The 22418-nt window shown below is 42.2% G+C and overlaps 1 protein-coding gene across 4 annotated transcripts in view; it reads right to left on the bottom strand.

Annotated features, from left to right (window-relative positions):
* The window catches only part of TSPAN9 (tetraspanin 9), a 200750-nt gene that overhangs the window by 109193 nt on the left and 69139 nt on the right, over positions 1-22418 (bottom strand). For 3 of the 4 annotated variants that reach the window (XM_074588246.1, XM_074588257.1, XM_074588268.1), the window contains one exon: positions 11347-11426. In XM_074588246.1, the coding sequence (XP_074444347.1) occupies positions 11347-11409 (63 nt within the window). In that variant the 5' untranslated portion in view covers positions 11410-11426. Of the gene's footprint in view, positions 1-11346; positions 12307-22418 lie in introns of those variants that run through there. The other variant, XM_074588237.1, reaches the window with a different exon arrangement.

The following is a 22418-nucleotide window of genomic DNA, read 5'->3' on the forward strand; positions in this document are numbered from 1 at the left end:
GGATTGGTTACTAAGGGCATAGGGACTTGGTTATGCCTTGATTAAGGACAACCACAAACACACCCTGTGGAAAACCTATCCCTACCCGCATTACCTGAGCAGTGATAAACCTATCGGCCATGGAGCCAAGTTTTGAGAGACGTTATTGAAGATGAGCTGCAGATGACTTTGAAAATTCAAACTGGCAATGGGTCCCAAGAACATTCACAATACCTGCTACACTGGATGGAGTAGTTAAATGAAAAAGGGGTTGGACAGTCATGTGAATTTTGGCCCAGCTCAAGAAAAGCAGGAGGAAAGAAGAATGATTATCCCAGTCAAACTTTGTAAGTTCAATTATCTCTGCTGAATAAATTCAGCAATTTAAGTTGCTCCTAAGCAGCAAGGGACTGAGCTGAATGGAGATCTGAGTTGATTTAAAGCTAATTTGTTTCAGAAAGCGGTGAAATTGCTTTGAGTTCAGTGCCTGCAGTCATTTCTGTAAAGTGATAGTAAAATTATTAAGTTTTATGTGACCACCCCAACAAGTTCAGCAAACATTCCCATCTTAAGCCACATTAGGTTCCTTTACTTTGTTTGGAAGATGTGGTTTATGTATTTCTGCAAGATATTTATAGAACGGTTAGAGTTGGAAGGGACCTTAAAGATCATCTAGTTCCAACCACTGCCATGGGCAGGGATACCTTCCACTAGACCAGGTATTTAAAGCAAAGCCCATGATACCCAGCAGAATTCCTCCTTTGATTCAAAGTTCCATGATTTGCTGAAAGTAAACAAACTTTATGAATTATATGGGATAAACACAGAGAAGCTACAAAGTATAGTATACCATATTATCTGGGACGACTTGGCTGCCCATTAGGAACATCCTAACTTTATGTATGGCTGTCCTGGTTCCGGTGGGTATAGTGTTCATTCTCCCCAGGGGCCAGCAGGGACACAGGTATCCCATGCCATGTGAGCCATGCCCATGCTGAGCTGCCAGGGGAGGGGGCAAGAGGTCGCCGCTTGGAGCAGGCTGGGGGTCCCAGGTCCGGTGGGTGAGCGGTGGTTCCGTAATCGTGTTTGTACATTCCTCTATCCGTGTTACTATTGTTGTTTTCTTGTTCCCTTTGCTGTTCTGTTAAACTGCCTTTGTCTTCCGATTCTTCTCCGTATTGAGGAAGCCTGAGAGAGCGGCACGCGGTTCTTTTGTTGCCGTCTGAGGCCAAACCATGGCAATGGCAAAAGCCTTTCACTGGCAATGGGAGGCAGGTATGAGAACTGCTGTGTACGTTGCGAACAGGTGAACGATCTGCTCAGCCCAGTGGCAGAGCTGCGAGAGGAAGTCGAAAGGTTAAGGAGCATCAGGGAGGCTGAAGAAGAAATAGACAACTGGAGCCAAGGTCTGCCCACCTTGAAACAGAAACAGGAGCACCTAGCAGAAAGTAACCGGGATCAAGGGGCCCCTGTACCCTGGCCCTGTCAGGCAGAAGCCTAAATGAAAGGAGTGAACGGAGGCGAGTTCATAGTTGGGACAATGGGTGAACTCTCTCCTTGCCCACCCGGTCCTGCCCGGTACCTCTGAACAACAGATATGAGGTACTGGATGAGGAAGACCAGTCAAATGAGGATGTGGATGATGGGCAATCTACACCAGAGACATCTCCACAGTCAGAAAGGCATACCGCCCGTATCATGACCACATCCACAAGGAAGAAAAGAAGGGTTATAGCTGTTGGTGACTCCCTCCTGAGGGGAACAGAGGGTCCAATATACCGGGTAAACCCTCCTCATAGGGAAATCTGCTGTCTTCCTGGAGTCTGGGTTAAGGACATCACCAGGAAACTCCCAAGTTTGATACAGTCCTCGAACTATTACCCGTTACTGAGTTTCCATGTAGGTGGAGATGAAGCTGCGACTTGTAGACCAAGAGCAATCAAAGGGGGCTTCGGGGCCTTGGGAAGGTCGGGGAGGGTGTCTGGGGCACAGGTTATTTTCTATTCACTCCTTCCAGTTGCAGGCAGCAACACTGGAAGGAACAGATGAATCCAGTCATGGATGGATGGCTGATCCATCCATCAATACACGGCTCCATGGCTGATGTCGCTGCCACAATTTTGGTTTTTTTGACAAGGGGATGGCCTAGACGGCACCAGGCTTATTGGCATCAAATAGGAAACACCTTTCCCAAAGGGGGAAGAGGGTCTTTGCCCAAGAGTTTGAGGGGCTGATAGACAGGGCTTTAAACTAGATGTGAAGGGGGAGGGGGATAATAATATTAGGCTTGTCTGTGACAAGCTCTGGGATAACACATCAGGGTTAGAGGGACAGCGTGCTAGCAAGGGCCTTCGACCTGTTGGCCCAAGGCATGCTGGGAATGCTATATCACAGTCAAAGTCTTACAGAGACGAGCCAGGGGGTCCTGAGGTAGTCCAAGTCAACAGGGAAACACCTGTGAAACACCCCAAGGGGTGCTCCTCTAAGAAGGCATCACAGCCAACAGCCTGGCTGAAGTGCCTCTACACAAATGCACACAGCCTGGGCAACAAACAGGATGAGCTGGAAGCTACCGTGCTGCTGGAAAGCTACGACATAGTGGCCATTACTGAAACCTGGTGGGACGAATCCTAAGAATGGAATGTGGCTATCGATGGCTACAGGCTGTTCAGAAGGGACAGGTGAGGAAGAAGGGGTGGAGGTGTTGCCCTCTATGTTAAGGAATGGATAGAGTGTGAAGAGATGTCCCTAAAGAATAGCCAAGAGGAAGTCGAAAGCTTATGCATATTAGAGTGGAATTATTATGGGAATTAGAGACCGAGGCAACAAGGGGAACCTTGTGGTTGGTGTCTACTACAAGGCCACCTGATCAAGGGGAATCTACTGATGAAACCTTCTTACTCCAGCTACAGGAGGCATTGCGCTCGAAGGCTCTCATCCTGCTGGGGGATTTCAGCCACCCCGACGTCTGCTGCAAAAGTGACAGGGCGAGCTGTAGACAACCTAGGAGGTTCATAGAGTGCCTCGACGATAACTTCCTAAGACAGGAAATAGATAGCCCTACCCAAACGGATGCAATATTGGACCTCATAGTTACCAATGTGAGTGAGCTCATCGGGGATGTCAAGATTGGAGGCAGCCCAGGCTGCAGTGACCACGCACTGGTGGAGTTCACAGTCCTAAGGGATACGTGCCAGATGAGGAGCGCAGTCAGGACCCTGAATTTTAGGAAAGTAAACCTCCAGCTCTTCAACGAGTTAGGCAATAGGACCCCCTGGGAAACGGTCCCCAGGGACAAGGGGGCAGAACAGAGCTGGCAGATCTTCAAGGATGCTTTCCATAGAGCACAAGAGCTCTCCATCCCGAGGTGTAAGAAATCAAGCAAGAAAGGGAAAAGACTGGCATGGCTGAGCTGGGACCTGCTGGTCAAACTAAAAGGCAAGAAGGAACTGCACAGGCAGTTCAAGCAGGATCAGGTATCCTGGGAAAAGATGCTGTCAGGTTATGCAGGGATGAGGTCAGGAAGGCCAAGGCACGGCTGGAGCTGAACATGGCAAGGGATGCTAAGAATAACAAGAAGGGCTTCTACAGGTATGTCAACCAGAAAAGGAAGGTTAAAGAAAGTGTACCCTCCCTGATGACCAAGAACGGCAAACAGGTAACAACAGACGAGGAAAAATCTGAGGTTCTCAACAACTTTTTTGTCTCGGTCTTCACTGTTAGCCTCTCTCCTCATGCCTCCCGAGTTGAAGGACCACAAGGCGGGGACCTGCAAGACAAAGTCCCTCCCACTGTAAGTGAAGTCAAGGTTCGTGACCACCTGAGGAACCTGAACATACACAAGTCCATGGGACCTGATGAGATGCACCCCAGAGTCCTGAGGGAATTGGCTGATGTAGTTGCTAAGCCACTCTCCAGGATATTTGAAGTCATGGCAGTCAGGTGAAGTCCCTGACCACTGGAAAAAGGGACACATCACACCCATTTTTAAAAAGGGTAGAAAGGAGGACCCTGGGAACTACCGACCTGTCAGCCTCACCTCTGTGCCTGGGAAGGTCATGGAACAGATCCTCCTAGAAGCTATACTAAGGCACATGGAGGACAGGGAGGTGATTTGAGACAGCCAGCATGGCTGCACCAGGGGCAAGCCCTGCCTGACCAACCTAGTGGCTTTCTACAATGGAGTGACTGCATCAGTGGACAAGGGGAGAGCTACGGATATCATCTACCTGGGTTTCTGCAAGGCCTTTGACACTGTCCCCCACAACATCCTTCTCTCTAAGTTGGAGAGATACGGATTTGATGGGTGGACTGTTCGGTGGATCAGGAACTGGCTGGATGGTCGCATCCAGATTGTGGTGGTCAATGGCTCGATGTCCAGATGGAGAGGGGTGGCAAGTGGTGTCCCTCAGAGTTCTGTACTGGGACCGGTGCTGTTCAATATCTTCATCAATGATTTAGACCATGGGATCAAGCGCACCCTCAGCATGTTTGCCGATGACACCAAACTGAGTGGGGCAGTCAACATGCCAGAGGGACGGGATGTCATCCAGAGGGACCTGGACGAGCTAGAGAGGTGGGCCTGAGCAAACTTCATGAAGTTGAACAAGGCCAAGTGCAAGGTCATACATTTGGGTTGGGACAATCCTCGTTATCAATACAGGCTGGTGGATGACGTGATAGAGAGCAGCCCTGCGGAAAAGGACTTGGGGGTACTGGTGGATGAAAAGCTGGACATGTCAGCAGCATTTAAATAAGCAAATTAGTTGCCTCCTTGGACAGCCAGATAATGGAGTTACAAACTCATCCTCTACTCGCATGAGAGAGGTTATACCCCTTTGGATCATCTTCTTGCAGGCTTACTTACCTAGAAGGTAGCAGGAATAGATAAAAAGCGAGCATGCTAACAGAGACCCAATCAAGCAGCTAACTGAAATGTTCTGCATGGGTCTGGGAGTCCAGAGGTAAGTAAGATACATTACAGTTATTAAGTTTATTGAAAGTTAACAATAATTGTACCCCATTACTATAACCACTGCTGTATAAAAGTTGATATTATTTTTAAAAGTTAGGGGAATCGAGACACTGAATTTGCTTAAGGTTTCACAGCTGGAGGATATGAGGAACAGAACCTAAGTCATAGAAAGGTTTAGCTCTGAGAGTATGGCGGAACAGGGAGGACTGGAGGGGAGTACTTTGCATTCCAACTTGAAACTCTTTTTCTGCTTCTCATTTTCATTGGCTATAAACCGCCTCATATACAAATGATCAAACTACGTCCAGCAGGCTCCATTATAACAGATGTATACAATAAGTCTGCTTTTTGAGTCATGAATCAACTCATCATTTATCCAAAGTAATGGACACAAGTGGCACTCACACCGACCTACAGCTAGAGTAAAATCACTTCCACACTGAAGGAAAACAAAAATAATTAAAAAAAAAAAACACCAAAAAACTAAAACAACCTGAATAGCATGTGGTGTTAGCGAAGAGCAGTCAGCGAGAGGAACACTGTGAAAAATGGTATATCGAATGTCTTCCCTATCAAGTTGAAACAGCTTAGACCCTAAAATCAGTTATGGGGCCCTCACCACCTGGATTAACCAGTCTAACTCATCCCTGAAGCAAACCTTGCTATTTTAAATTAAAACTAGTCTCAGGCCTCAAATCATGTTTGAATATTATTCTGTAATGTCATAGTCCAGGTTTTTATACGGACTTTATTTCCATCACATTCATTAGGAGGCCACACCATTTGAACTAAATATTACCCAACCTTCTCCTCCCAGCCAAAATGCTGTCATGCTTAAACGTTTATCTGATTGTTGTCCCTCGCTGAGGTGGATGTTTGCACAGGCACACCAACAGTGCTGTACAACTGGAGGGGAAAACTAAAACTAAAAGCTAAAATCTTTTCACAGCTTATTGAATCCCTACTAAAAACCAAATTCTTCCTGCTGAAGATTTTAGCTTTTTCCAGATTTCACTTTCTTGCTTGTTTTGTTTGGGGTTTTGTTTGTTTTTTGGTTTTTGGTTGGTTGGTTGGTTTTCAATAGTTTTACTTTCATGGGATTGTATCGCAATTGTCACCGCACTGCTGACTTATGTCATTAGAGTCAAAATAGTACAGAAGTAAATATCATTATTATGTCAAGAGACAAGCATCCCAGGGTCACTCACTGTCTCTCCCTGACGTTATTCCCTGTGTCAGAAAATGGGGAATATCAGATAATGCAGCCACAGGGAGGACAACAAGAAAGAGAGACTTTGAATGGGTTTCCTGTTCTAAGCTGTCTGTAGTTAGCAATTTTTTTCTCATTTCGAGGAGAAAAAGTCCAACCCTCTTAAACCTCAGAGATTAACTTTCAGTTATGCATAGGGACAAACTCCCTTCACAAGATTTAACTGTCTGTTAACAGGCTCAGTTAAGCGTTCAAGCTTTGTACTTCAAACTAAACAGTGCCCTATAGTATATGTTCCAGCTTGGTATAAATAAGTATGGATTACCTTATACCAACCATTCTAAAATTCTTAGCTGCTTTGCAGTACCAATAGCTCTGACAGCAGCCAGACCCAGAGAACGGACACGCCAGTCTGATCTGAGACTTCAGTAAAAAAGTGACCTGCATGGCTGCTGTGCTACTGTCTTTATGCTCACTGATAAACACACAACATCGTTTTTAATCTACAGGGAAAAAAATTAATTAAAATTAAATTAGACAAATAATTAATGCAGAAAAATACTATTCAGGAAAATAGACTATTCAGTCTTTATCCATTATTTTAATAACAGAGTATCGGTGAAAAATTTACTGTATTTGAATTTTCCTGCTACTTCTAGATGAGCAAGTTTCCAGCTCATCTGTTTCTCTTCTGTTTGGAAGGAAACACTCCCTACCTATTATAATATTTACTTTGAAACTGAATATTAAATATCTGAATTTGTAAATTTGACTTCTTTTATCTTAGATAAATGATAACTTTTGCTTATAATTATGCCATTAATAAATAGGTATTATTCCTATCAGATTTTTTTTAGTACTTTAAATATAAACAATTTAACAAATAAACCATATTAAGGATCTTCTTTACTACGCTTAGCTTTTCCTCAGCTCTTCCTGAAACAGAGGAGATCAGAGATTTACTAATCTTGCCATATGTTCCTCTTCCCCTTAATAAAATGCATTTTATATTAAAATTAAGCAATGCTAAAACCAAACAAGATGTGTATTATGAATGCTTCACTGTATGTGGACTCACTAACCGTAGTTAAATGAACAGAACAACCCAAAATTTAACCATGACTACCATTTACTTGCAAAGTTCTCTAGTGAAGTTTTGATAGGTTATTCTTATAACTTCAAAATTTCCTTTTTAGGACCCTATGAAATTTGCATTTCACATGTCAAATATCTTTTAAAAATTTATGTTTTATAGGATTTGCATTTTATAGCCAGTAAGACTTTCTGATACATTTTGTGAAAATAATTAACATAATCCTTTTCTCTAATAAAACAGTGAAGTGAAATCTACCCTAGAGAGACAGATACCCTAATGTTTATATTTGGGGATTATGTTTCTTGACAATTAAGCTGCTACCTGTAGAAGCAAAAATCAATATTTTATTTCTTCTTCAGAGCTATATTGGCTACTTTGCAATCTCCATATGTTTGCACATAAATATTCTTGAAGGCAGACTAAATCAACTAACATTTGTGGTTGCCCAGTCCCTTTGCAAAACATATTATGCACTTAGGATTAATACAGTGTAAATCATCATCCTAGCTACACAATTAAATACTATAAGCTTCCTTAACCCTCAGCTCAGACTTTCCTAATCTCTAAAAGAAAGCAATGCCAGATGGCCAAGAACAACTGCTAAGAATCAGAGGGCCACAGAGAAATACCTGAAGCTCTTAGTGATATGGTGGAGAAACACCTTCTGTTTCAACTTACTGCTAGGCGGTAACTTTGCAGAACTCATAGGCGATCCTTCCACGTTAACTAGTACACGTGCTATTGATTTTCAAAACCTGCATTTTGTTGTCATGAATCTAATTCACTAACACTGAATTCTTGCTGGGCAGAAACAAGGCACCACCTTTTTATCGCAATCATCACATCAACAGTATGTTTGCTTCGTAATGACAGAGAGAATCCACTAACCACTGCACTTCTCCATCACCTTCAAACATATACATGTGTATACTAATACATGTATATCTATTAAAATAGATAAAATGTATTTTATATATAAAATAATGTGTATAATATACTTATATCATTGGTCTTCAAATATATATGAGCTGGCTGCCAGGCTGAAGGAGTAGTACAAGTCTCTGCCACATGAGGGACAGATTAGGTCCCAGCCTTTGTGTCAAGAAGCAAATAATGGAGAGAGATATTATTTTTTTTCTTTTACTATCAAACACCCTTCTTTGGGCCAACACTGACAATTTTTCAAGACAATAGTGCCCAGCACTGTGGGATGCCAAAGGATATCAGTCTTCATTTTCAGAGGAAGCATCTCAGAAACACCATTTTAATATGGCAGAACACCAATTCCCATGAGACAGGCTACCACAGGCTCAGGACAACATAGCTTTAGGGCAAGCAAGCTGGTCAACCGGATTGCCTATTGCAGCTGTACAGCAGCTAGACTGGCACTTGTTTAAAGAATTCCTGAACCACAGTTTTCCCACCTCTGTTTCCAGTTGCCTAAATCGGTTCCTGTATAAAACAAACCAAACCAAACCAAACCAAAACGCTTTTTGCCTTTGTCAGAAGATAACAGTGTGGAAGTGGTCTCCTCACCTCTGAAGACCAGGAGGGTCTTCAGGACAGGGTAGGAGAGCGGAAGGCACTGGCAGAGCCATATGTGGAGCCCAGGCCTGGGCTAGCAGGAGAGTTCAGGGCCCAAGTGAGAGATACTGCAAGTGCACAGTGTCAGCGTGGAGCACATACAGCGCCAAACGTCCAAAACCTGTCAGACAGCCACAGCAGAACTAATGTAGATTCCAGGTACAAAGCCAGAGGCAGCAAACTACAGAACACCTGCCCGTAGTATGCTTCATTCTAGCTTGTGTTTCCATGAGTAAAAAGAGATGATAATGTTATTCATTTGAATGGCTCAAGACAACAAAATAGCCTGGTTAAAAAAAACAGTAAGAATTTAACAAGACTGCAGTCCTCTGGAAGGATGCACAGGAACATCAAGATGGGCTTGCAAAATTGAGTGTAAGCCAGATAAAGTGAAGGGGGACTTCTGAGCAATTTAAACCAGGCTGATGGATCAAATTTCTGTCGTAAACTACTTTGAAAAGTACCTGACATCTTGCATTTAGCATTTTTCCATAATGTCTCAGATTCACTATTCTAGACTACCATTTTTATTCTGTATAGCCTGGTTCATACAAAAAGCATTTTTAGAATATTAGACAGAGGTGCAGTAACAAAGTTTAATAACAGAAAGAAAAGTGGTATAAGCCTCACAACAAAAGACATGGTGGGGAGGGTGTAAAGGGGATTAAGAGGTAAGAGTAAGAGTTGAAGAAGCACAGGGCACTAGAGAACTGTTCCAGATGGTAAGCTGGTTTTAACCTAAGCAGCAATGTGTTTGTACAAAAGTCCAGTGGGAGCTGAGCAGAGAGATGAGCACGCAGACGAGGTCTGAAGTATTTTTGTGAGTTCAAGGAATGGAAAAATGGACTCTGAAGGTCTGGTGCAGAGTCAAGAAAATTACTGCTTGGGAAGAAGATAAAAGCAAAGAAAGATATTGCGTCTAAGGAGGTGAGGGGTAAGAGACACCTAATGACTGATCACAGAGGATATGAGGAACAATATCAGAAAAAGCCGTTCCAAAACTAATCCCATCATAAAGCATATGAAAAAAATACTTCCAAGGTGTCAAAGTAATGCAGCATCGAGTCAAATACCCAGTTTGATATAAATCTGTTGTGTTCAAAGTGATTTATTCCAGAAATAGTAAAGGCAACTTTCTGGTAGGGTTTTTGTAAAGAAAAGAAAAAAAAAATTTAAAAATCACAAGCGAATTTTGATCGGCTGTTCTTCATTGACCGGTTCTACTTTCCATTTAAGTAAGACTCCCTCAAGTTCAGTTGTCGTAGCATTTCAGTCTATTACTGATAAAAGCTCACTGTTGCACGAGTGGTTCAACACTGTACCAAATCTCCCAGTAACTCTTGCTCTTAAAGGTTATTTTAGTAAGTGGGTCAAGATAAACAGAGAAGCTGCTAGTAAGACTCCTAATTTGAACAATGATATCTTAACACCTGAAGTAGCTATCTGAACTAGACTGTTAATGCCTCTTTTTCCAAAATAAATCCAGGGATGGTGTTTTCCTTTACTCACGAAGCATAATGTATATTTCTGAATCACAACCATGAATGGCTTTGTTCACGTGCCCAAGCTTTGCAATCATCAGGAAAGCAGTGACCTTTGATTTCAAACTAAGCAAACCATTTCATACTGGGCCATATTAATGAATACTCAGTATTTCAATTGGCCTGTGATTTCCTCAACAATACTCTTCACCCAAGGACGCCTAGCTGCCAGATGACTTAACTTATCCTTCCCTCCCTTGTATGTGACAATACTGTGCTCAGAGTAGCCACTACACTTTTAACTTGGTTGCTGAGGCATTGTTACAACTCCTCACGCCCTTTGGCCGATGGAGGAAAATCAACTTTGATCCTTCAGAAGCAAGCATTAAGTCTCCAACTTCACACGCCAATGTGAACGACCACAGATGAAACTGAATCCAGATTAATGCACCATTTCAGTCATTTCACATTTATGCCGATACCTTAACAAGTTAGAACATGTGTGATTTATTGTTTTTAATTGGAGAAATGGGGCAGAACTTCCTTCAAATGAAAAAGCAGTTTGTCAAATGAAGTTCACAAAAGGCAAATGAGATTTATGGTGACAAGAAGAATGTACTTCAAATTTAAATCAACCTGCAGCTTAACACAAAATGAGGTATTACAACAGAATGCAAAAATCCTGCCACTGCAGGATTTTAATGCTACAATAATTCTGCTCTTCCTTAAAGGGCAACAATTCTGCCCTTTCTTAGATAACCCAGTTCAAAACACATATTAGAACAGCAAGTTTGAGGAATTAGTAGCCAAACTACAGTAATCAGGTGGTAATAAAGCTATGGAAAGCATGTACGTTTTCCCGATAGACACGAGTTTAACACTGAAAATAATTCCAAGCAGGTATGCAAGAGAGGAAGGGGAGGGGGAAACTTACTGTACTGCTTCAAAGATGCACTATACACATAATGCAGCAGTACAGGATAGACTAACAAATGAAGGCAATTGAAAAGGCAGTACTCACCCAAAATATTAAATTGAAAAGGAACATCATGTATTTCAAACAACACAGGCAGCCTCTTGCCATGTTGCACTTCTTAAATTCTAAAAGGAAAACAAAGGATAGATCCAGGTAAAAGACCACGTATTTGCTGCCTTTGGGTGCACTGTATTTGTCACTTTTTACGCCAGTCCCAGTCCCAACGCCGGTCCCGGTTCCGACCCCAGTGTGGCTCTGTGTGCGTGATCCGGTTGTACCATAGAAAGCTCCCGCAGTAAAACCTCGACCAAATTGCCTCCCTGAGGTAGAAGGTTTAGCGAAATCTGAGTCTTTGCTATCCAAAGATGGACTCCGGTGAATTGAAGAATCCTCACTACTTGACTTCTCCATGATCTCTCTTTTCACAGTTGTCAGATTTAATGTATAGCATCTCTCAGCATTAAATGCAGTGCCTTGCAAATGCCACAGTGCGATAAGAGCTGTCTGTGTTTTGCTTCTCTTTTTCTTCGTACGTGAATCAGATAATAACTGCTGAATTTATTAACTGCATTGTTGCTGGTTTTATTTTTTATAGCAACGTAGGCTGCATTCTGTCTATCTGTAGCATGGATTTATACATTAATATCCCATGCAAGAGCATACTCATGATTTATCTCGATGAATCAGTTATGCAGAACTTCAATTTTTATTCAAAAGAGCCATAAGCTGTTTCTCTCTGCTCCTAGTCTACAGCCCTCTAATCTATAGGCAGCAGATGGTCCTTGCATCCATTTCCAAAAAGCTTCTGCAGTACACCTGGGAGACTCTCCTCGAGCCAGAGCACTTCCCTTGCTCTCAGCTTTCCACTCCGTGTCTCTCTGACTCTCTCTCACACGCTGTCTTTTTTCTTTCCGCGCATTTGCGGTGTCTCATTCAGTAACCAGCTACCGGAGCGCACACTGCGTTTCACTGCTGTTGCCGTGAAATCATCAGCAACTGCAACCACTGGGCATTTCCCACAGAAATCCCTGACCTAACTATCGAGTAATAAATCCACCCTCCCGCTCGCCCCTCCCCTCTGCTTTCCATCCAGCCAGTTAGCAGAAGCCCTCTCCCCCAGGGCACGCCTCCATGACATAATATCTGTAATAGGATTAGAATTACTCTTGACTATACAAGTGCACAACAGAAAATCTCTTTAAATGTCAAGTGCTGTTTAGCTGTTTATGAGCTAGAACTGTGAGGCAGTGATACTCCTTTAATGCAACAAAATGCTGGAAAAGAATGGATTAGACAGACCAGTGCTAACCTCTCCCGGCTCATTAAATTAACAGTGACTTACTTTTTTTTTTTTTCCTAGCTTAAGCAAATGCCACACAGGACAAGGAACTAGAATACGCTATCAGCCAGCACACACTGAAGAGGCACGTCTCAGTTATACACGCACACGATGAGACGCTATCACCTGTGATATAATTAACCATAACCAGAGCTGTTGTCTCTCACAGGATCATCAATCAGTTCTTAAAACTCTTGTAAGGATACCTGAATCTGCAGCTATTTACACTCTATTTAACTAGTATGTCTGAGATTGTTCTTGTATATGGCAACAGGCCACCTTAATCACAGGTAGTCTGTGAACTGGAAATACTGACCCAAACGCCACGTTTCTTTTCCAGGTAGTAGCACAACATGCCTGCTAGGACTCTGAAACGGAGAGGGCATAACTGTGCATGTGTGTAAGTGCCTGGAACACTTCAGATCACGTGTGGTTCTTCCAAATCCGTCGTTTTGTCCTGACTGTAAAAGCAGCACACCGATGGCGCAAAGTGATACAGCAGATTTAAAATGCAGATCATGCTGTTCTTTTTGTAATGAAAGAAACCGTATTAGGAGGCCACTATGAAAGAAATAGAGCTACCAGGAAAAGCAAAAATTACGCACAATTTTCAACTGATGCTTTCACGCGCACATTATAATGCACTGTTATTACTTTATCAGGTACCTTTGAGAAAAGATAATATAGCATTTAATCAATCTTAGATATCTATGCCCAGAAGCCCCTTAAAATTCTATAATTTTTATGTGACAACGTCAGAATCAACACCTTAACCTTTCTTAACAGGCATTTTCCGAGAAAATATCCTTCCGCCATAAAGTACTTCATGCCATGAAATACCCAGTATTTGTATACCTTTCTCTCACCTCTTGTGCTCTAGAGTACCATTTTAACAACAGGCAGGGCCTACATCAACAGCGTTTATTCACTTTGCTTACCAAAAGTCAGTTCAGAACTACCTGCACCAAATGTGTCCATCAGAAAGGCGACTGCAAGGTGACCACTCAGCAGTGTGTATGACAGCAGAAAAGGCTACACACAAAACACCCAAGAAAAAAAAAAAAACAAAACGATAAATTAGCAGTGACCAAAGTAGAGCGGGGCGTTTCTGTACACGTCTATGGTGCACGCACAAACTTCAATGTGAGCAGTCATCAAGAACCAAATTTCTCAGAAAAACCATGGAAGAGGCTTGTAGGCCACAGCCAGGTACCTGCCTCGGACACCGGAGTCTGCAGGATAAGTCGCATTCAAACAGAAGGTTAATGTCTGAGTATGGTTTTACAAGTCTGAAAAAAACACTTCTGTTTGAAAATGCACGGACTGGCAGTGTAAAGTGCCACTGCAATCCTATGGTGCAGCTAGATACTTTTCAGTGGCTTTTATTTGTCACACAAAACTGAGCTCTCAGCCAAAAGACTATGAAAATGCACAAGTACTTTAAAGCATTTTTTCCTGTTGCATCCATTGGTTTGCCATAAAATTAACACTGACATAGACTACCTTCAGCAAAGAAAAAAAAATGCTGTGCACTTGTGAAAACTAATGCAATATAAGTATTTGCCTTAGCTTCTCACATGAAGTTACACAACAATAATAATTAACCTGCCCTCCTCAAGGTTAAAAAACTGAAAGAATATTTTGTAATAAAAAATTTCCACAAATCCAGTCAGAGTTTGTAAGTAGTGGAAACATTTCTATGAGTGGGTACAAAAAAAAAAAAGCAACATAACTCTCCATCCAAGCTTATTTTTTTTCAAGTTTTCATTATTAGACCTTATTGAAGCTTTCCAATTTTCTATTTTTGCCTTCAAATACAACAAAAGATTAGTTTTCTTTATCATTACCTGCAATACATCTTCCATCAAGAATTCTCCGTGACTGATCTACGTGACAGTTTATAGTGCAGAACAACCAACTTAAGACACACGTATAGCCGATAGCCAGCTTCAAATCCACGCCTGATTAACGAGCACTATGGCAAACGCGGTTTCTGATCAGCCTCCCTTCCCGCTGCGTACAAAGGAAACACATGACCCTCTTACAGTTGTGCTGTTGCCACCAAGGAGACTTTACATGCTTCAGCAACCTTCCGCCTCTTGAATTCGCAGCCACAGAGCAGCTTTATGGATTAGATGCCTCTTCCTCCTGCTCGAACTCTAACTCAGTATTTATGTAGCTCAGTTAATAAATCACACAGAACTGCTTATTTGTTGAAAAAATAAGCAACGAAAAAGCTGTAACTAGTTCGTCCAGCTGTTTTGACTAGCACATTGCACTTAACTCTGCCTCTGATTGAGACTTCAGTGGTAGGTGACGCTGCAAGGCCATTAAACAGCACCTTATGGTGGTCCCACCTGACAGCGTAACCTCAGCATGTGAACACATTTTGCTTCACTACGGATCTCACCTCTGATAAGTAATTAGGGCATGAAAAACATTCAAAAGCTCACTCTGTACTTCATTAATCTTTGATTAGTGAATCACAGAATTTTGTTGCTGAGATGTCTCCACATCAAGAAAATCGTTTCAGTCCCACGCACAAATGTCTGGGACGAGGCAGCGAACACCAGTCCATTGCATCTAAATGGCTCAGCCAAGTATTAAGAATTCAGGCCACTTTCAGATACTAGGTTTGAAAATGGATGTCACAATGGGTGTAATCAGAAAAATGGAAAGAAAGGATATTAGTAACAAGGCCCAAACAACATAGACTGGTTCTCCTACTGGAACTTGGTTCCCTCCTGGGAACAGTCCACCACAGTCCTCAAAATACAGATCCCAACACTTCATTTTTTATTGTAAGTCACAAAATATTTAATATTATTTCTCAGCTGTAGTTTTATCTCACCAGAACTTCAGTGCCAATTACACCCAGCTACATTGCTCCTGAAGCCCTCTGTTCTTTCTGCCCTCTTCAGCTGTTTTTGCATAACTGGCTTGTGGAACCATGCTGCAAAACAGAGCAAAAGCTAACAAAGTTTATACACATATTTATAACCATGTAATTACAAAGACATAATACAGACATAAAATATATTTCAGCAATATATAAAAATTATGTGTTATTTTCCCTTTGTTCCAAATCATTTTACAAGGCATTCCCCTCAAATGATCTTTCTGACCCAGTGAGAAGAAGAGGGACTACAATAGGCAAGAACAAGAACAAATGCTGAAGGCTAAGCAAAAATATCTTAAGTTTTTTTTATGGTCCCCCATGATCCCTGACTTGAAAATAGGAAACTCTAGGAGTTTTTAAAAAGGGAAAATAAAAAATCCAGTCACCACGACATTCAAGCCGGTTTACAACTTATTACATATATTACCTTGCAATTTCTATTATGTAGCATAGTGCTACTTGTCCAGTCTTGTTCAACATATTCATCAATGACATGGATGAGCGGACAGACGGTACCCCCAGCAAGTTTGCTGATGACACAGAACTGGGAGGAGTGGCTGACACACCAGAAGGCTGTGCTGTCATTCAGCGAGACCTGGACAGGCTGGAGAGCTGGGCGGAGAGGAACCTAGTGAAGTTCAACAAGGACAAGCATACGGTCTTGCACCTAGTTAAAGATGCCCCTGCTTACTGCAGGGGGGTTGGACTAGATGACCTTTAAAGGTCTCTTCCAACCCAACACATTCTATGATTCTATGATTCCAGGTGAACCTGCTTTGGCAGGAGGGTTGGACTAGGTGATCTCCAAAGGTTCCTTACAAGCCCTACCATTCTGTGACTCTGTACTGTTGTGATTTTTAATATGGGGAAGTCAAGGACCAAGACATTTGTTGAGGTTGAATAAGAACTTGCTGGCAGAGAAGCAAACTGAATCTGTGCTTTCCACGGCCTCAGCTAGTACGCTAACCACTGCACCATTTTCAAATTAATTATTTTTAGAAATCGTGAGTTTTAGTAACCCTAACACACGACTTCAGGACAATACTAAGCCCTGCAGAGATGAACACAAATGCACACACTATCAAGTGTTCGAGGGATATGCTTCTAAAATTTATTCTTTTCTTTTGAATGGTATTGACCAAGAAATCATTTATACAAGCCTTCCTCAGGGTACACTCAGGGTAGAAAAAGAAGGAGATTTCTGAGTATAAACTCCGTGACTGCATCCTTCCAGTCACTGCTCTGAATCCTGGAAGGCCATGAGAAAGAAATATGGAACAAGAGTTGGAAAGAGTAGCTTATGACTCTGGCATACAGAGTTGCATACAGATGAAAGCTCAGATTAAAAACCTCACACAGTTGATTCTGGAATAAGCTTAAAGGGAAAAGAATGTCCAAAAAAATCAAACTGAAATTAGTATCACACGAGAGCCAAAAACATGGGAGTTCTCAGGACTTCCATGTTCCTGGTTCCACAACAAAGAGCTTACAGACTGCAGCAAGTCAAAATACCTGCAGTTCCCAAGGCTGCAGGATTTATAACCAAAAACCTGGATGCTCTGAGGGCATCCTGGGGCCTGCCAAGCTCCAGGTTTGCATGCTGTAAATCCAAAGCATTCTGCCAATCATGGGATTGGGCAGAAACAAGGTAGGTTTCAAGGACAACTTTGTATGGTAGAAAAGCTTTGATACCTGCCTGTGCTTTTCAGAACCAAATATCCTAAGCCATATTTTACCTTTGACACATTTTCATTTTCTAACAGGAAAACTTCTCCTTTAGAAACATAGAGAAGTACTGTAACTTCAGTTCTGGAAACTCCAATCACTGATCATAGTCTCCCACATGATTTAGAGCATATATGAACAGCTTGTTTTTACAAATTCTAAAAAGAATCACCACCAAGCGTTTAGAGAAGACTGAAACGCGTACTTAGTTTCCCTACTAGCATGAACAGCAGCCATTTCTAATACCTTCAGAAAACCACCACTTCCTTGGGTGCTTGATGGACAGACAGACGATGGAGGGGGAGACTGGATTCATTAGCAAACAGACTCAGTCACAGCTGGTGCCTGTGATCTGACCAGTAAATGATTCTCTTCTAATGTTCCATGAGAGAGGACAGAGACAAGCTCATGCCCTTCTCTGTTCAATCTGTAGCAGGACCCAGAGAGTCCAACAGGCATTATCTAACCCTCAGTTCCACCTGCAGAAAAAGCCACCTCCACGGGCCAGGTAAACGGACCTGGGACAGGTAAATGGACCTGGGACAGGTAAATGTACGTACAGCATAAGTTGGAAGCTCAGATGGGTTGTTAAAGCCTGAGCTCCACATTCTGGGACTCCACCCAGCATTGGCATAGCTGAAGAAAAGGAGGCCTGGCAGAGAGACAGGAGTGGGACAGCACTCCAGGATGCAGGAACCATTTGAAGGAGCACCCCCTGAGAAGACATTGAGTTTGAGATCTATGGGGAAAGGATCTGTTCTCACAGACATAGGCATTTGAGTATCTAGCCACCTCAATCCAACAGCCACCTTCATCAGTCCTGACTTCATCCAGAGAAATTATCTTCCGTGATATTGTTACTGGAGAGGAAATGAATTAATCCATTTCCTCTGACACAATGGCAGTAGTGTAATAGCTTGTGGTTGCCTCATCAGCAACACTTACGCTCCTTGCCTCCCCAAGGCAAAGAGTTAAAAACCTCTTTGAATGGCCTAAGCTAAACTTTCTAGTTTGCAGTTCCATATACCAATAAGAACAGTTTATCCTTCTGACATGGGGCCTTCACTGGATGGATGATCAAGAAAATAAGATCCCGTTACAAGACTTTCCACTGTGCCAAACATTCTATGTCACTTGGTCCCTGGGATTTCCATTAGAAAACATTTGCCAACAGTGCATATGTGGCTGAGATTTCCCATTTAGGATTTCACACCAGAGACGGAATGAGATTCTGTCTCAAAACTGTACAGAGGAATTAGTTGCAAACCATGACATCAGATGCAGCTGTGATGACTCGATATGTTAATGCACAGGAGATACAGGAGATGAGGGTCAAAATGCAATACATAGTCCCACAGCTACGAAATTGTGATTATGTCACGCTGTCATACCGGCTGTCCCCTCAGAATGAGCAGAAAGAATGCCTGCGTTTCCAAAGCGACAGAAAAATGTAACTTTATAAAAAATAGAAATACTGTTACCTACATTTAAACTTTTAAACCAAAACATTTGCACTAGCACAAGGGTCTTTTGGGGTTTTGTTTACAAACAACATCATGAACTATGCTAAATCTGTAAGAAGCCCTCTACAGATAATGTAAAAATGCAATTCCCCATTGCTATTTTCACCTTCAAGAAGTCTAATCTAGGAAGTCTGTTTATTGTTTGTTTCTGAAAAGCTCTGAAAGCCAGAGCCCAGAGTCTTCTTGGGCTTGGCAGTGTTCATATGGAGATCAAGTCAATCCATACAACAGACAGTTTACAATCCAGGCAGAAAACAAGACATTAATAGTGATGATATTCAGAGCCAGCTATATTGGACATTTTTTTAAAGTCACACAACTACCTTACCAATTCTCCTACTAGCAGGTGGGAGAAAATAGAAAATATGAGGGGCAAGAGAACAGCACGTGCCCAAGCAGATAGGCCTATCCTGCTGGGGAGCAGAGAGTACCAGGTGTCTTGGAACAGTCCATTTATGCCTTTTAGCATAAGAATCTACATCCCTTTTAATTAGAGGGCATTTATGTCATCTTCTATAGCAATGAATATGTTGTTCCATCTCCATCAACAGCTAATCCTTCTTAAATTCTGCTGAGAACTTAGCCTCAATCTTACAGCAGTGAGTTCCATAGGTATGCATTCTATTAAAAACAGAACATCTTCCTCTTATTTGTTGTCAATATTAAGCCTTCCAGCTCCATCTATTCTAGCATCCGTACTTATCCCATATTTCATTATTTTGTAATCCTCTATTACATCCCGTATCATCTGTCCTTCATTAATCTAAGCATTTAATCTTTTCAATGTCTCCTGTTATTGAAAACTCCGACTCCCTAGTAATTTCAGTTAACCATCTTAGGACTTCTTTCTAATTGAGCTATGTTTATATCATAATCTTTTTCGATCTGCTGATGAAAAGTCCTCTTTTTAAAGGACAAGAGTTAATATTAAAATTCAAAATTAATTTAATAAATTCTGTTTCTATCAACCCTTCACCTTCATGAAAGTGAAGTCATTCAGATTCGACAGACCTTTCCTCATCATTCCTATTCTGCCTTTCTATTTCAGATTCAAAATTTAGTCTCTGAAAAGACCAACATTTCAGAGCCTCACAGGAAAAATCCTTGTAGTTTAAATTCTGTATCTTGCCTGTAGGACGAAAGGGGCTCTTCTCACAACAGCATTAGCGTAAGACCAGTTACCTGTAAAATCATCAACAAGCCCATCTTCAAAGCCAGGGACTACTTGTAAAGAAGCTGATGTAAGCTGAACCAAGCCTTGGCCATCAATGAAGCAAATAAATGCGCAGTACCAACTGCTGTCCCCTCCCAGCACACAAAAAAGCATATGTGGACAAGTGCTTTTTACTGCACACAGAGAAAACAAGATCAAGGGAGTAGAAAGCTGTGAACCACAGGAAGGAACAGAGCAACATCATATCCCTGATATCCCCACGGGACGAAACATCACAAATCAGATCTCCAAAACCATGCTTTAAAAATTAAAAACCAAAAAAAGAAAGCAGGGCCAAGGAAGTGAAAGGGCTGCTTCTTATTTAGCACCTATTTTTTGCAGAGGTAAGGTACATGATCTGAGTACTTCTCTTCTACTCCCACTTTAAATGACAGTTTAGATTTTTATGTCTTCCCAATTGACTACAGATTAAAGAAACCTAGGAAACAGCAGAAGGCTTTTGTCTGTCGTAAGAGATGACATCTCTTCTTCCTCTGGGACAGTGTAGGAGAACTTCATTAATACAGGAACTCTTCTAACCCTGTCCAACGTCTACAAGTTCTTTGAACAAAATCAGGTCGATATTCTATAACCTCTGTTTTAAAGAGGCTACCTTTCACCAGCAGTCTGCTGTTCTGAATTAACTGATAGCTGGTGTCTGTTTTAGCAGAACTATTAAACTTTAAAACAATTTTTTTAAAATTGTTAAAAAAAATATGGCTCCACCTGAAGAAAGAACCATAAGAATGACGTAAGCATTCATTTTTAAAAGGCAGCACACATCTCTGAAACCTGCTCAATTATGCTGTGAAGGAACATTTCTACACACATTCCTTTCACAATTGAGTGAATTCCTTCATTGCTAAAATATTCAGGTTTTGGCAGTTAAGCATAAACAGGTGTGATTCCATGAATGGGGACATTTAAAACAACTGCATCAGGGCTGGCAGAGACCCAGATGTCTACAATGGGCAGCAAACTTACACCATTATTTTAGGCTCCTTATCCCATTAACTCATCACCAGCTCCAGCCTACAATTTAAGACATCACTGAAAGTGACAGATGACTGCCGTACTGGAGAGCCATCAGAGATGTGTGAGGTATCAAAAGGCTCTTTACCAGCAGCATTTCCAAGCAAAACCTGATCCCAGGTTCCACCTTTAGGTCAAAGAGGAATAGCTTGCATTAAAGGAGTCAAACTGTCAAATAAATTAAGTACTGCCCAGAGGCAGTAGCATCACAGATGAAAGTTGTCAGTAGAGTAGGCTCAGTTTAAGCCACACTACAAGGTTCCCCTCTGCTGGGCCCTACCATGCCCCAGGGCAGAAATGTCTGGAAACAAGGGTGGGATCTAGCCCCTACAGCGTTCAGTCCCCAGCTTACTCCTGGCCTTCCACGAAGACTACCACCTGTGGTAATACATTGTCTGACAATTCCTCACACATACTGCCTTTTGTCTTTCAAGGGAGGCATTCCTGAATTCATGAAAAACAGCTTTTGAATAATTCAAGATAACTCGAACACACCTGAAGCACCATTAACAGCAGCTCTCAAGTTCTGATCAAACCACTGACCAACAGCCACATTTCATCCTGCTGGTTTGGGCTCGATTCTTTTCTATGGCTTCCAACAAACTTCCACAAGAGGCAACTTAGCCAGAGCAAAGTCCATGAATTCCTTCCTGTCTTGAAGCTCTTTAGATTTATAAAAACAACAGCCCTATCTGACAATCTCCATCTGCCCTTGCGATAAAGCTTATCTACCCTCCCAATAAAGCTTCTTTCATGTTGTGTGGTATCACTGTGGGATATGGTCAACTTTAACATTAAAAATATGATGTGTCTATAACATAACAGTCTTGCAATTAATGCTTTTTGCTTTCATTGAATCATAGGGTTGGAAGGGACCTCTGGAGATCATCTAGTCCAACCCCCCCTGCCAGAGCAGGGTCACCCAGAGCAGGTTGCACAGGAACGCGTCCAGGAGGGTTTTGAATGTCTCCAGAGTTGGAGACTCCACCACCTCTCTGGGCAGCCTGTGCCAGTGCTCTGCCACCCTCACAGGAAATAAGTTCCTCCTCATGTTTAGGTGGAACTTCCTATGCTCAAGTTTGTGGCCATTACCCCTTGTCCTGTCCCCGGGCACCACTGAAAAGAGCCTGGCCCCATCCTCCTGACACCCACCCTTTAAGTATTTATAGGTGTTGATAAGGTCCCCCCTCAGCCATCTTTTTTCCAGACTGAAGAGACCCAAATCCCTCAGCCTTTCTTCACAAGAGAGATGGTCCAGTCCCCTCATCATCTTGGTAGCTCTCTGCTGCACCCTCTCCAGCAGTTCCCTGTCCTTCTTGAACTGGGGAGCCCAGAACTGGACACAGTACTCCAGATGTGGCCTCACCAAGGCAGAGTAGAAGGGGA

This window comes from Larus michahellis, chromosome 1 (genome assembly GCF_964199755.1).
Source record: "Larus michahellis chromosome 1, bLarMic1.1, whole genome shotgun sequence".
NCBI classification, from domain to species: Eukaryota; Metazoa; Chordata; class Aves; order Charadriiformes; family Laridae; genus Larus; species Larus michahellis.